Here is a 14,088-nt window from a genome sequence, read left to right on the forward strand (position 1 = left end):
ATGTGGGCAGGAGGAAGGGATTCATCCATGATGGGTTTTATCCCCAAGTTAGTATACAGCGACAAGACCTATCATATAATAACCACTGTATCACTGACTCTATCCACCAGAATGCAGATTGGATAAAAAGTCAAGCTTTGAAGATGATGCATGCATCCAACGGGCTTTTTTTTTCTCTTTTCCTTTTCCAACAAAACAAACTCGCACAGACCTTCGACAAGAACCACAGACCGGCCCTCCCATCCGACCCAGGGTTTCCGTCATTTTGCTCTCCGTCACCTGAAACAATTAGTAGGAGTGAATACCAAGTGGGAGTGGGAATGGAACCAACTTCCAGACCCTGCTTGATGTCATCTTTCCTAAGTGGATATTCTCGGATATTAATAACCGGTGTCCGAGTTAGTGTGTCTCCATCTGAATTACTAGTATTCTCCATCTCCATCCTTAATCCCATCCCATCCCCATTCCATCTCCTCCGCGTCCTCCGCCGCAATCTGGCTCTTTCTTCCCTCTCCCTCATCTTTCTCTCTTGTACTTCTCTCTCTCGTATCCTTATCTCGAGAGATACCTTGTTACTTCGACAACCACACACCCACCTTCTTTGTCCTCCCTCAGTCTGACTTCCAACCAACTCACTTCCCATGCGCCATTCCCGGCGACACCCGAGCCATGGCGGAGGGAATGCGCGACGAGCAACAAGAAGGGCCATCGCGGGCCTCGACCGTGCCTGCCATCATCACCACCAACGCCTCGTCGTCCAGCATCATTCACCACGATCTGTCCACCTCCGCCTCCAATAGTCCTACCATCTTCAATCGCGGCGATCACAGTCCCAGTTCTCCCAATCCCAGTCTCCTCCGCTCCTCGCAAAGTTTTCCGATCGGTACGTCCCAATTACAACCATAACTACTGCTGCTACTTGAACTTCCTTCCCCTACCTCCCGCAAGGCTCGCCCCGGTCGCGCTGGCCAGTCATCTTCTTTCCATACCCTCCGACCGGACCCAATCCATCAATCCACAATTGTGAGCATCGTTGGCTTACTCTTCCTCCGCCCGGGGGATTATCCTGTGCAGGCTCCGCCTCCGATGTGACCGCTGCGTCGAACGGATACCAACAGCATGCCAGAAAGGATTCCCGCACCCTTCCGGCCGCCAGCAACGGCTCCGTCAAGAATCTCGCCTCCTCCCCTACCTTTGTCCAGTCCAGCGCCGACTCCAGCGCCATCGATCCCCTATCTCAAGTAAGGCTCATACTGTGTCTTTTGTGCCTCTGGAATTCGCCTCAGCGGTTGATTGACTCTGTGCGTCGCGATAGCATATCATCAAACGAACCAACACCCAAAAAACCATTCCTTTGAAGCTGTTAGGGAGAGCCTCCACCGAGGCGGAGCTGGGTGGAAGCGATCCACGCGCCTCGTTGGACCATGGCTCTGCCCGCGGAGAGACCGTGATGTATACGAAGGCTCCGAGGGAGAAGAAGTAAGTGCCAGTTGGCCTCGCCCGGTGCCGAGTCAGCCAATGTTTCCCTCTCAGCCCCGGCTGACGGCGTGACCCCGCACTGTGTCACCCGTCGCTCCGTTGCTTCTTATCCCATGCAGTTCCTGCCCAGGAACCTACAGCTAATTCGGTGGGCTTCCCTCATAGGAAAGGGGTATCCTTCCTGAGTCGAATCATCCCCGGCAAGAAGAAGACCGAGTTCCCGGACGACGAGGACGATGTCTCCGAGCCCGAAACTAGCCGCATGGATCCCGACGCTGCCGCTCAGCCCATAGGCTTCGTACCACGATTTCCTCCCCCGCCAAAGTACATCCGCGTGCGCGCACACTACAAGAAGGAGAAGACGTTTAACCGGGTGTTTCTGGCTCAGGAGCTGGACGGCGCTGACGACTCGGCCAGCGTCTCGGACCATGACGCCATCTCCACGGCAGGCCCGCAGAACGAAAAGTATACGGGCAAGGCGATCTGGGCGCTGGTGTTCTCCAATGATGGCAAATACATGGCTGCCGCCGGGCAGGACCGCAAGGTGCGCGTCTGGCAAGTCGTGGCGTCGCCAGAGGATCGGACCTCCAGTGAGCCGGGCAGTGACGACGATGCGCCACGACTCAACGCGCAAGTGTTCAAAATGCAACCGGTCCAGGTGTACGAGGGCCATACCGGCAGTATCCTGGACCTCAGCTGGAGCAAGGTACCATGAAAACTGACTATAGGCGGTGCAATGCGTAGCATCCACTAATGCGGGCGACAGAACAATTTCCTGCTTTCCTCCTCCATGGACAAGACCGTCCGGCTGTGGCATGTTAGCCGACCCGAGTGTCTCTGCTGCTTCCAACACAGCGATTTCGTCACCTCCATCCAATTCCACCCACGCGATGACCGGTTCTTCCTAGCGGGATCGCTGGATACGAAACTGCGACTGTGGAGTATTCCCGACAAGAGCGTGGCTTTCGTGGCCACGGTCCCCGACATGATAACCGCGGTGGCATTTACACCGGACGGACGACATTCGATCTCGGGCAGTCTGAACGGACTGTGCAATATCTACGAGACCGACGGCCTCAAGGCGGTTGGACAGATTCACGTGCGCTCTGCTCGCGGTCGCAACGCCAAGGGCAGCAAAATCACCGGAATCGACACCATGTCGTTGCCGCATGGCGACCCGCACGGCGAGGTCAAACTGCTGATCACCAGCAACGACTCCCGCATTCGACTCTACAACTTTCGCGACCGGACGCTGGAGGCCAAATACCGAGGCAACGAGAACACGTGCAGCCAGATCCGCGCCTCCTTCAGCAATGACGGCAAACACATCATCTGCGGCAGTGAGGATCGCCGCACCTATGTCTGGCCGGTGGGGCCCGTGGAGAAAGACGCCGACAAACGGGCCGTGGAGATCTTTGACACGCAATCCGCCCTGGTGACGGCCGCCATCATGGCGCCCACCCGCGCCAAACAGGTCTTGGGATTTTCCGAGGATCCCATTTATGATATCTGCAATCCGCCTCCTGTGACGCTCGTCAGTCAGGCGGACAAGGAGAATGGACGAGCAAACCGCATGTCGGCGGCTAGTAAGCTGGCGCAAGAGTCTCCGACGTTCATGTCGCGGTCCACGCACCCGGACGGGAACATCCTCATCGTGGCAGACTATGCCGGGAAGATTAAAGTCTTGCGACAAGACTGTGCCTACCTGAAACGGCGCTACGACAGCTGGGACACGCATTCCACGATATCACGACGCATCCTACGACGCACCAATTCGGCGCGCCACAGCATTGCCTCCTCCATCGGCAAGGATTCAATGAAGACGACGCCGTCGGAGCGCATCATTTCGTGGCGCAACTCTGTTATCCGACATGGCAACCGCTCCGGCATGCGCACGCCGCGCACCCGCAGCCCGTCTCCCCACAAGCCAGTGCGCGACACTCTGCCGGGCTACGCCAGCCCGGGACGAGTCTCGACAGGAGCACGACCCGATTCACGCTCTATCTATACCACTTCCCCTCCGCCCTCCGCTTATAAAAATTCCATGGACAGCCGACGATCCAGCGCAGACACCACCCGGAATGGGCACAACGGTGCTGCAGTGGACAGCAGGCAGCCCGTCGCCGGGACCACCTGGTTCCCCAAGGGCGGTGACAAAGATAACCCGCTCTGGTTGCAAGGGGAGCAGAGCTACGCATTCTACAATAAAATTGCGCATGATGCAATGACGGTGCAGAATCGCAAACGAACTGAGGGTAACGGACTCCTCACTCCGCATCGACTGTCGGTGCCGGGGGAGCGCCAAATGAGCCTGGGCAGCGCGCTGAGCAGCGACTATGCATCGTCGAACGGGGACGGGGACGACGGCGAAGTGTTGAAGTGCGATAATTGCCGGGGAACGAATTTCCGAGCGACCAAAGCAAGAAATGGGAAGCAGCGACTAGTGTGTGTGCGATGCGCACGACCTATTAGCTGATGCACAGTGTATATGATGTTGGCTAAGGACGAGAGCTTGGACATAGGATGATTGATGTATATGAGCATGTAATTAGCTGTGTATGTATGTACAATAGCCTACAGGATAACAGTAGGCATCTATACGAGGGACGATTGATGAATAACGATGAATTGACCAGAATCAGTTATTAGAGTTGTAGATATTAGAGTAGTTTGCCGAGCTGTAGCATAGTATGGGAGTTCGAGCTGTCAATCGACTGCGGCACCACACACCGCCCGCTAGCTCAAGCACCACCTAACCACCAACTTCAACTTCCCACCTCCGAGCGGCGCCCGCAAAACACCAGAAATAATCCAGCTTCACATCACCAACCCAGTTCACCTCTACACCACCAATCCCCTCTCCCATTCCCAAATTCTAAACCTCACACCAAACATCTCATATCCATACCTCCTCGACCAGAGGGACCTCCACCACCAAAATGCCCTACCTCCCAACGTCACAATCCTACCTCGAACAATCCTCTCTCCTCCTCCAAGCCTACCCAGACACGGTACACCCTCCCTCTCCCCCCACCCCTACTACCTATCACCTAAACAATAACTAACAAAAGACCCCCCTGTATAGAGAATCACAACAAAATACACCTTCCCCCGCACATCCACATCCACAAAACCCTCGACAACACAACCCACATCTACAGAAGAAACCGACCCCAAACCCCGCATCGCCGTCCTCGAACTCAAGACCTATCACCCGGGATCCGGCATCTGTTTGAAATACCGTACGAACAAGGGCGCTGAGGTGGGACGGTTGATTACCTCGTTGGGGAAGTTGGCGGCGGGGGCTGATGTTGAGGGGTTGGGGTTGAGTAATCCTGCTCCTGCTGGTGGTGCTGGGGATGTGGAGATGGGGGATGCTCCTGCTGTTGCTGCTGAGGGACAGACGGTAGCTGGGGAGGGGGGTAATGCTGGTGCAGCTGGGAAGGGAGGGAAAGGGAAGAAGAGGGGGGGGAAGGGGAAGAGGTGATATATTTATTTGTCTCTTTCTTTCTGTCGATGATATCTTGTTTCTTAAAAAATGTGCATATTCATATAAGGCTTTAGCATTGTGAGGTTACATGGTTGATCATGCAGCTGCGAGATAGTAGCCAACCGTCTTTATCTGGTCGGTGCATTCGGTAACTGCACTTATGGTTGGGACATTACGCTATAGACATGCTACATGCATATTTAAACCGTAAAGTAATATCCAATGTACATTTCTCTAAATACAAGAGTCAAACATTAACAATTATAAGAAAAAGGAATCAATTCCCATCCAATCAACGCCAATCCCATGCGTATAGTCAAATATCCTCGTAAACACCCAGAATCAAACATATCGTGGCTGGTGCCAACAACCGGGTATAGTGGCATCATTTTGTTGCGATGTTTAGAAGTCCTCATCGAAGCTGAGACCGTTACCGTTGGTCTTGGGCTCCTCTTCCTTCTTCGTGCTGGCCATGACACCAGCCTTCTGGTAGTCACCCACCCGCTTCTCGAAGAAGTTGGTCTTACCCGCCAGCGAGATCGACTCCATGAAGTCGAAGGGGTTGGTGGCGTTGTAATACTTCTTGTTGCCGAGGGCCACCAGCAGGCGGTCCGCGACGAACTCGATGTACTGGCACATCAGCTTGGAGTTCATGCCCAGCAGAGCACAGGGCAGAGCGTCAGTCAGGAACTCCTGCTCAATGCCGACAGCCTCGACGATGATGTCCTCAACAACCTGCTTACTGGGGCGGTTGTTCAGGTGGGAGAACAACAGGCAGGCGAAGTCGGTGTGCAGACCCTCATCACGAGAGATGAGCTCGTTGGAGAAGGTCAGACCAGGCATGAGACCACGCTTCTTGAGCCAGAAGATGGAAGCGAAAGAACCGGAGAAGAAGATACCCTCCACGGCAGCGAAAGCAACGAGACGCTGGGCGAAGGTAGATTCCCTGTCCTGGATCCACTTGATGGCCCAATCGGCCTTCTTGGCAATGCAGGGGACTGCAGGGGTTAGCATCCATTGACCAATCACAATCCCAGTTTGGGGTACATACTGGTATCAATAGCGTCGAAGAGGTAGGTGCGCTGCTTGGGCTCCTTGATGTAGGTGTCGATGAGGAGAGAGTAGGTCTCGGAGTGGATGTTCTCCATCATGATCTGGAAACCGTAGAAGCAACGAGCCTCGGGAACCTGGACCTCGCCGCTGAAGCGCTCGACGAGGTTCTCGTTGACAATGCCATCAGAGGCAGCGAAGAACGCGAGAACGTGGGAGATGAAGTAGCGCTCGTCGTCGTTCAGGCGGTTGTGCCAGTCGTGCAAATCCTTGGAAAGATCAATTTCCTCGGCGGTCCAGAAAGAGGCCTCGGCCTTCTTGTACATCTGCCAGATCTGTCGGGTGCGAGAATGCGGCGTTAGCGCACATGCCAATTGTCGCGGGCGGGAAGCGAAAAATTCCACTTTACGCGTAACGCGTAACGCGTGTGTCACTCACCTCGTGGTACTTGATGGGGAAAAGGACGAAACGGTGAGGGTTCTCTTGGAGCAGAGGCTCGTTGGCCTCCATCTCCTTGATGCTGGGCGCGACCTTGGGGGCTTCGACGGGCTTCTCGATGGGCTTGTCGGCGGTCACGTCAACGGCAGCAGGCGCGTTCTCCTTGCCACCGAAGTTGAGCTTCTTAACAGGCGAATCGCTCATCTTGAGGTTCTCGAGGGATGAAGCAGCCTATGAAAGCAACGCGTGTTAGCTTATCTGCCTGTAATTACGCGTCGACGGTGGGAGGCGAGAGACGTGACATCACATACCTGCTTGGAGGGAGTGAGTTGTACAGACATGGTGTTGATTGTGTGTAGATGAAGGAGATAAAAGTGAAAGAGGAATTGATCACACAGACACAGAAAAACACTCCAATAAACTGAGCTGGTGGTGGGATGTGAAGAAAAAGAGCTGCAGCGAGGGAGGGCGAGGCGACAAGAAATACTCGCCGGCAGACGAGAGACGTGATCCTTAGCGCGACGGGCGAGTCACGTCGCACGTGACTTGGCGCGACTTTGGACCCGGTGGCTGGCGGGAACAACTATTGATCCGGGCGGGTTGTTGATGTTCGGCGCGTCCATCACGTCGGAACTCTTGTCAGACTCCATCCTCACACCACCGGCTGGATTCTCATCCGGTGTTTCGATCTCCACTGATCCATTATTCCTGTATCATTAGCTGCAAGACCTGCAGCAAGTTTCCTAAATTGTCCTCTCTCCACATTCCTGAAGAGGCGGATGCCTGGAGACAAGTCCGGAGCACGTCGATGCCTATGATTACCTAGAGGCTCTAGTGTGAAAAAGTAGTCGCGTCTCGTAACCAGCTGCTATCTTATCAGATTGAACTCCCCATCTTAGAGCCCCTCGATCGATTCTGTCAATCCATTCAACTATCTCTCCCTCTATCCCTTTTCAGTAATACGTAGTTATCATATAAGATTTCACATCTCTCATTATACATTTACACCAATCATTGGATAAATGATACTTGTCTCATGTCTCCATCTCCCAACCCACCTATAGTATACCGTACCTTACAGTCTTACCAGTCCCTGCAGCTGCTTAGGTACTCTTTACGACATCATCAATAAGCCGAGCTCATCCGCCATCTCCACTCGGTTTAATCCGAGCTGAACAGAAATTTTGGATCGCCGACCCCCGAGTTGGGTTACTCCGACGGTCAAGAAGCAACAGCGTCTGTGCTGAACGCGTCGCGTCTTGCTTCCCCCCATCCACATTGGGCAGCTGCCTGCACCCACCCACGGATTTACGGATGTTTTGACCCTAATAAGAAGAAGGATCCTTGCTTCTCTTTCCCGCTTTGATTCTAGATTCAGCTGGCTTCAGCTGGGCCCCAGTGGGGGGCTTTCAGCCTGTCTTTGCTGTCGGTGATGACGTTACAGCTGCGACGCGTCGGAAGCGTGCTGCAACATTGATCATAGACAAAGTTTCCATTTTCTTTGAATGCCCAATAAAAGAGTGACATCGTCGCAAGGGTCTTCTTTGACATCGTTGACGAACTCTTTTGTTGTTTACATTCCCGGCTTTGGATCGTGTATGGACAGTTCCATCGGCACCAAACACGAGGCGTCTGATCCCGAGCTCATGCATCCGACGGAAGAAAGCAATGCAATCATCATCATTCTTAGCTTGATTCAACATGGAACCACTGACTAGTGCGCGTAGTTGCTTGCCCCAATTCCTTTTATAAAGCTCCATTGTATCCACTTCCTGTCTTGCGCGGCTCGTCTAGTTCGACCCTCATTAACTGTTCATTTCCCCATATTGTGTCCGGTGAGGTTCTCGCGCGTCCGCATTTTTCTTCATCATGCGACAGGACTTTCCTAAAGCTTCTTGAAAATTGCACCACATATAGTACTCCGATACCAGGCAAGTACTGCGCATGGCCAATTCCAAATCTATTCAAGCTTTTTATCCAAATGTATCTCCAAATCTAAGAGCACAGCATGACGACCCAAGACAGAACGCCCTATGTACATACACATCACGCGATGCTAGCCATGCTGCTGCTGCTGCTGCTGCTCAACAATGCAAAACCAAAACCATGTCCCGAAACGTCTCTATATGTGTCGCAAAGTATCAGGGGGGTATGCCAATGTCGCTATTATACTACGGTGACTACAAGTTCTCCTTCAACGAGTCAGACAGGAACCGATCCTCCAGTCTGCGCATGACTTTGTTGGTCTGCTCAGCCAAGCTGAGGGTCAAGATCTACAGCCAGGTTAGTGCATCGCCCAAGGGACTGGGTGTCAAACATCACATACCGTGTGAGGCAGAATACGCGCAAGATGGGCAAAGTACCCCTTGTAAATCGCCAACACACCCTCCGTTTTTATGGTCTTGAACAAGCAATCGAACACGCCCTTGTAGAGGTTGCCCGTTTGGTTGTACATTCTGGACATAATGGTGTCTGAACAACAAGTTAGCTGAGTGCAGTCGTGTCGTAAGCGTAGAACATACCAGGCGGGTGCATAACACAGCAGACGACAAAGCCAGATGCCGTGCTACTGGCCAGGTGCAGACCTGGACCATCTTCCATGCCCAGGTGCTTCATCAGGCGGCGCTTGGCGAAGAAATAGGTAGGCAGCTGAACGGAACTACCAAAGCCAGTCCGTACCATCGCCGCGCCAACTCCACGGTATAAGCCAGAAACTCCCTCCGTCGAGTGGATCTTCCGCAGTCCATCAAACGAGTTCTTATAGTTGTGCTGGGTGCCGACGGGAAGGAACGGGGAAAACGACTGCAGGCGAGTCTTGACCAGGAAAAAGGGCGAACCCGCAGCAGCTCCGATGATACCAGACGCAGCACCGGCGACGACATTAACACCCAGAGACTGAACTTGAGCATCCTGGTATATCGTGGTTGCCAGACCCTTGCGCAGCGGTTCGTAGAAACCCAGACGGCAACCGTTGAGCAGGACTTGGTAGATATACTGCAGCGGCTGTTAGCTATACGAGTACCGTCAGACACTGAGATTTGAACGTACAGCCGATCCTATTCCCCGGAAAAGACCGCGGGGACCCTCGTTTTGTAGAATAACCTTCACACCGTGCAAGACACCCCGGTATTTCTTGGCAGCGTCCTGCTTGGCCTGCAGTTCACCCTGCAGTTGCAGACTTTCGTAGTATACCAATTAGCATCCGGCGACACAGCTGGCGAGGAGTAATCTGCGACGCTCCAAATAGGGGAGGAAGACTATACCGAATCTTCACCGTCTCAAAGCTATGAGTGACCGTCACTGCTCCGCATGCTGCAACACCTCCAGCGATGAATGCTCTGTGAAGAACGATAGAATGCGTTAACGCGACCGTAATCTGATGGTTTTGGAGGCACCACGACCACGTACCCTGTTGTTGTGGACATTGTATCTATTCAGATTCGTCTCCGCTAACGGAGGGAAGTGGACCGAGTCTGCGCGCGGAAGGGCAAAAGCGAGGCCGACAAGGGCGCCGGTAGAATCGAGAGACGACCTGGCTGTTGCGTGAAGCGATGCTGAATGCCCCAGGAGGGGAAGATGACAGACTCAGTGACGGTGCAGTGGAAGAGTAGGGCGAGCGAAGGACTTGTCAGAAAGTCAAAACGGTGTCAGAGCTGAGGTGTTCATGCCGTGAGATTCCCTCCGCCATTCAAGCCTCCCTCCGACAGTTCCAACGCCGCTCGGATTGGTTTCCGCAGCCGATAATTGGTTAGTCATTGGCCACGAGATCCGCACTTTGCAGTCCAGAGCCTCCGACCTCGGCCAATCGGTATCTCCACTGCCGATGGTAAGCGTCGGACTGGAACAACATTATCCCGCGGAAGTCGGTCAAACGCGTCAAAATCCATCGTCAGGCGCGTCTGCTTCACCCAAGTGACGACCTTGACTACTTCTCTACTCGGGTCAGTTTGGGTGGAATCCTTGCAGGTCGAGGAATCTCGGAGAAATAGCCGGGTAGAAGCAAAAGGATCTGTCTGGATTGTAAGCTAGCTTAAAGATCGTGGACATCCTGACAACTTGCATCCTGTTCCCCGCAATCGCACTTTATCATTATCTATCTAGTCAAGTCAAAGAATTATGGCGGAAGGTCAAGCACAGCCGACGGCGCAACCACAGCCTCAGCAGCCAATCCTGCAATGCCAGAAGGTCTCGGATATCATTCGTAGCTTCCGTCCTACCAAGGTTAGTCCAATGGCTCATGTGGACTGGGACGCTCATCTAATTATCGGTTTCTTCCATCATAGGCATTCCGAGGCCCCAAGCAGGATACTTCCAATTATGTGACGTCGCTAGACTTTGATGACCAGGGTGATTACTTGGTGGCATCCGGCGATGATGAAACTATCCAGGTCTTCGACATCAAGGAGGGCAAATCTACAAAGTCGGTCCCCAGCAAAAAGTACGGCGCCCATCTAGCCAGGTTCACCCACCACAGTCGTCAGGTCCTTCATGCGAGCACCAAGGTTGATGGTATGTCTGCTGCCACGCACCTCCATCCTTGTCCCCTATTCTGACCGACCTAGATTCCTTGCGCTTGTTAGACCTTCACAATGAAGGCTACATTCGCTACTTCCAGGGCCACACCGACAAAGTCACCTGCTTGGCTCTGTCTCCGGGCAGCGACTCCTTCATCTCATGCTCTAAGGACGACACAGTTGCCCTCTGGGATCTCGGCTCTCGCAATGCGCAAGGAAAGCTGAAACTCGCAACTCCATACCTTGTGGCCTTCGACCCCTCCGCCTCTGTCATCGCCATTGCCTCCCAATCAACCGCGTCAGTCCTTCTCTACGACCTCCGCAACTACGACAAAGCTCCATTTTCCAGTTTCGATCTTGCGCCGTACGAAGAACGCTATACGCCTTCTACCCGAGGCAGAGGGTGGACTCGCCTGGAATTTTCCAATGATGGCAAGCACTTGCTGGTCGGAACCGACTACCATGGACATTTCATTCTCGATGCTTTCGAGGGCACGGTTAAGGCCTTCTTGGTGGGCAAAGCCGGATCACCCGGGAGAGCTGCACCGGTATCGACAACCGGGAAGCCTCTCGGTCAGGGAGATGCGTGCTTCTCACCCGACGGGCGATACGTGGTTGGTGGTTCGGGAGATCATTCCGATATGCTAGTGTGGGATCTACAACAATCTCCTCCAGAGCCAAACGGTCTATTGCAGCCAATGACTAGACTATCACATCGCGGACGGACTGCCATCGTTGAATACAATCCGAGGTACAACATGATTGCGTCTGCCGACAAAGAGACTGTTTTCTGGCTTCCAGAGGACCCTTCCAGATCTTCTGAAAAGTAGCGAGCCACCATGTCCCCATCAGCTGCTGAGACGACCCCGACAACAGCTATGAGCTCTGCTGGTCTAAACACCACTAATTGCAAGAATTGGAAAGAAATGCTGTCTGATGTAGACGACTCTGAATGCTCGATCATTCTAGTCGTCGTCCGATCTATCGTTAGTCTTCGAACTAGTTGGTCTAGTTCTTTCGATTCTTTTCTTTGCCTATCAAGCTCCTGGCAGTATCACACACCCAGATAAGAGGTCCCTCCAAGCTGTCATCTCCATCCCTGTGCTTCTCGATAATGGACTCAATCTCCTTGACCACGGTCCGATTGCTGGAGATCGTCGCCAGTCCCGCTGCCCATCCGTACAGAAACACGCTATAGTTGATATCGGAGAGGTTCTCTGCCACCTTCTGATAGACGGGCGGCAATTTTGCAGTATCTCTCGCAGATGCAATCACCGACTTCGCTTCGACCGTCTTGACAGGAATCTTCCAGTGTGCCGGTATCTCATAATCGGACAGCTCCTGATATTTCTTGATGAGATCATCTCGGCTATATGTATCGTAAGGGGGCTCGCCGAGCAGAATCTCCATGCGCGACCTTTCAGTGTCGGTACCGATGATATTGACGATTTCTTTCATCCGTGTTGCAGCCTCCTCAACACATACTAATTCATAAGCATCCATCGCCGGCCACAGCTCCGTGGGCAACAGAGGTCGCTCATGCTCAACGGCGATCTGTCGGTTGATAGCTTTATGATGCTGCGGAGACTGGGTGATGTGTTTGTAATGCGAGAGATCCGAGACCGCGGCAAGCATCAATGTACAGTCCACATTAACAGTGGAAGTGAAGTGTTTGAACGGCTTCGGAAGGAGGTGGGACAAGCCCTCCTGTGTGCCAGTCACAGCATATGCCTTGTCACCACAATCAACTTTAATCCCATAGCCTCTAATAATCTTCAAAAGATCATCAATCTCCGCACAGCTTCCCTCGCGAATCCTCGGCGCCACAAACCGCAGCCGAGGGTGTCTATACCTGACTCTCGTAGCATTGGCCGCGGTCCTCAAATCTTTAGCCAGCTTCACCAGCTCAATCTCATCCTCATCCTCATCATCCTCCACATGACCATTATCCCCATCATGATTCCGTAGAACCGTCCGAGCCTCCCCATCCTCACTCTCAGAATCAGCCTCCCACCCCTTCTCCGCCATCTCAAACAACAACCTCGACTCCGCAACCGTAGACACCTTCACCCACTCCTCCCCATCATCAGCAATAATATCCACAAACACACTCTTCTTCTTATCCCTCCCGGACTTTTTCTCTAAAACCCCATTATCACCAGTATCATCCCCCCAATAAAACCTCTTCCCAAAAGCAACCAACCCGCGACACGTATTCTTCGCAATGGCCCAAACAGCCTCATAAAACGGCAAATTCGAAGACTTCAACGTATGAACCAGTCTTCTCGCCGCCGAGTCATCACCATCAGTCGCTTTAGCATCGGTATCATTATTATTATCCTCCCCATCGCCATCGCCCTTCGTCGGCTCAGGCAATTTCTGCACTTGCGCGCCTAATTTTTCCAACGTGCGCAACTCCGAAAGCACATTCGACTTCAGCGACCGCACCTCCACAATCTGGGGGTTACGTTGTGTTTCCACCAAAAGGGACTGGAACGAGCTAATCTCGGCGAGGAGGGATCGACATCGCGCGAGGAGGGAAGCCGAGAGCTCTCGACTGACTCGGAAGGGGGAGATCTCGATCTCGCTAGTAGAGGCGACGTCGTCGTCGACTTGGTTTTCGGGGTGCGCCATGGTGGGTGGTCGCTCACGTTGTCTTTGCTTGAGCTAGCTGGCGGGGTTGAATTGCGGGTGGGTTGCGTTCGTTAAGGGCGGAAAAAAGAATGGTGGGGGTAGTGTTGTTGTTATTGTCGTGTTAGGAGAGATGGAATCATAGAAACCGACGGATATTTTTCGTGAGTCATGGCACTGCACTGGGTAAGCAGGCCTTGTTGGAGACGATGCTCGGCGCCGGGCTGGTCGTCATGGTGGCCCTCGCGTGCGGATGGAGAAGTTGTCCCTATGGGGCTTGTGCGGGAAGTCACCACTAGTTAACGTTAACAGTAGTATGACTTAAGCTCAGCCAGGTCGAACTGGACCCTGAGTGATTACCCGGCCCGAACCAGGAACATGTAGGCGTCCGGGCCATGGGAATAGACGCTGAAGACGCTGAGTAGTTGGGTCCACACACGCCCGGGACTGGGACACTTGGGGAGGGATGCACATGTTGGAAGCAAG

The 14,088-nt window shown here is 53.3% G+C and overlaps 5 protein-coding genes across 5 annotated transcripts; 2 read left to right on the forward strand and 3 right to left on the reverse strand.

Moving 5' to 3' along the window:
- Positions 1-669: 669 nt before the first annotated feature.
- BO87DRAFT_441697 (WD40 repeat-like protein) lies at positions 670-5,163 on the forward strand (the record flags this gene model as incomplete). The annotated part of the gene is made up of 8 exons (XM_025628016.1): positions 670-883; positions 1,075-1,241; positions 1,316-1,479; positions 1,645-2,185; positions 2,246-3,924; positions 4,002-4,035; positions 4,220-4,312; positions 4,565-5,163. The coding sequence occupies 8 exons, from the start codon at positions 670-672 to the stop codon at positions 4,964-4,966; spliced, it is 3,294 nt and encodes a 1,097-aa protein (XP_025477162.1). The 3' UTR covers positions 4,967-5,163.
- A 12-nt stretch (positions 5,164-5,175) lies between these two features.
- On the reverse strand, positions 5,176-6,928 carry BO87DRAFT_378712 (ribonucleotide-diphosphate reductase subunit RNR2). Its single transcript, XM_025623858.1, has 4 exons — positions 6,769-6,928; positions 6,458-6,688; positions 6,021-6,354; positions 5,176-5,967 (listed from the first exon to the last, which is right to left on the reverse strand). Exons 1-4 carry the CDS (start codon positions 6,796-6,798, stop codon positions 5,372-5,374), a joined length of 1,191 nt encoding a protein of 396 aa, XP_025477163.1. The 5' UTR covers positions 6,799-6,928; the 3' UTR covers positions 5,176-5,371.
- A 1,709-nt stretch (positions 6,929-8,637) lies between these two features.
- BO87DRAFT_399155 (putative mitochondrial oxaloacetate transporter (Oac)) lies at positions 8,638-9,882 on the reverse strand (the record flags this gene model as incomplete). The annotated part of the gene is made up of 6 exons (XM_025625415.1): positions 8,638-8,730; positions 8,784-8,929; positions 8,980-9,451; positions 9,506-9,635; positions 9,721-9,795; positions 9,866-9,882. 6 exons carry the CDS (start codon positions 9,880-9,882, stop codon positions 8,638-8,640), a joined length of 933 nt encoding a protein of 310 aa, XP_025477164.1.
- Positions 9,883-10,573: 691 nt separating this feature from the next.
- BO87DRAFT_428332 (WD-repeat containing protein SWD2) lies at positions 10,574-11,801 on the forward strand (the record flags this gene model as incomplete). The annotated part of the gene is made up of 3 exons (XM_025627448.1): positions 10,574-10,678; positions 10,741-10,966; positions 11,020-11,801. 3 exons carry the CDS (start codon positions 10,574-10,576, stop codon positions 11,799-11,801), a joined length of 1,113 nt encoding a protein of 370 aa, XP_025477165.1.
- Positions 11,547-14,086, reverse strand: BO87DRAFT_378715 (uncharacterized protein). Its single transcript, XM_025623859.1, has one exon. It carries the CDS (start codon positions 13,603-13,605, stop codon positions 11,980-11,982), a length of 1,626 nt encoding a protein of 541 aa, XP_025477166.1. The 5' UTR covers positions 13,606-14,086; the 3' UTR covers positions 11,547-11,979.
- Between the last annotated feature and the right edge of the window lie 2 nt (positions 14,087-14,088).

This window comes from Aspergillus neoniger (assembly GCF_003184625.1).
Source record: "Aspergillus neoniger CBS 115656 unplaced genomic scaffold BO87scaffold_27, whole genome shotgun sequence".
Lineage (NCBI taxonomy): Eukaryota > Fungi > Ascomycota > Eurotiomycetes > Eurotiales > Aspergillaceae > Aspergillus > Aspergillus neoniger.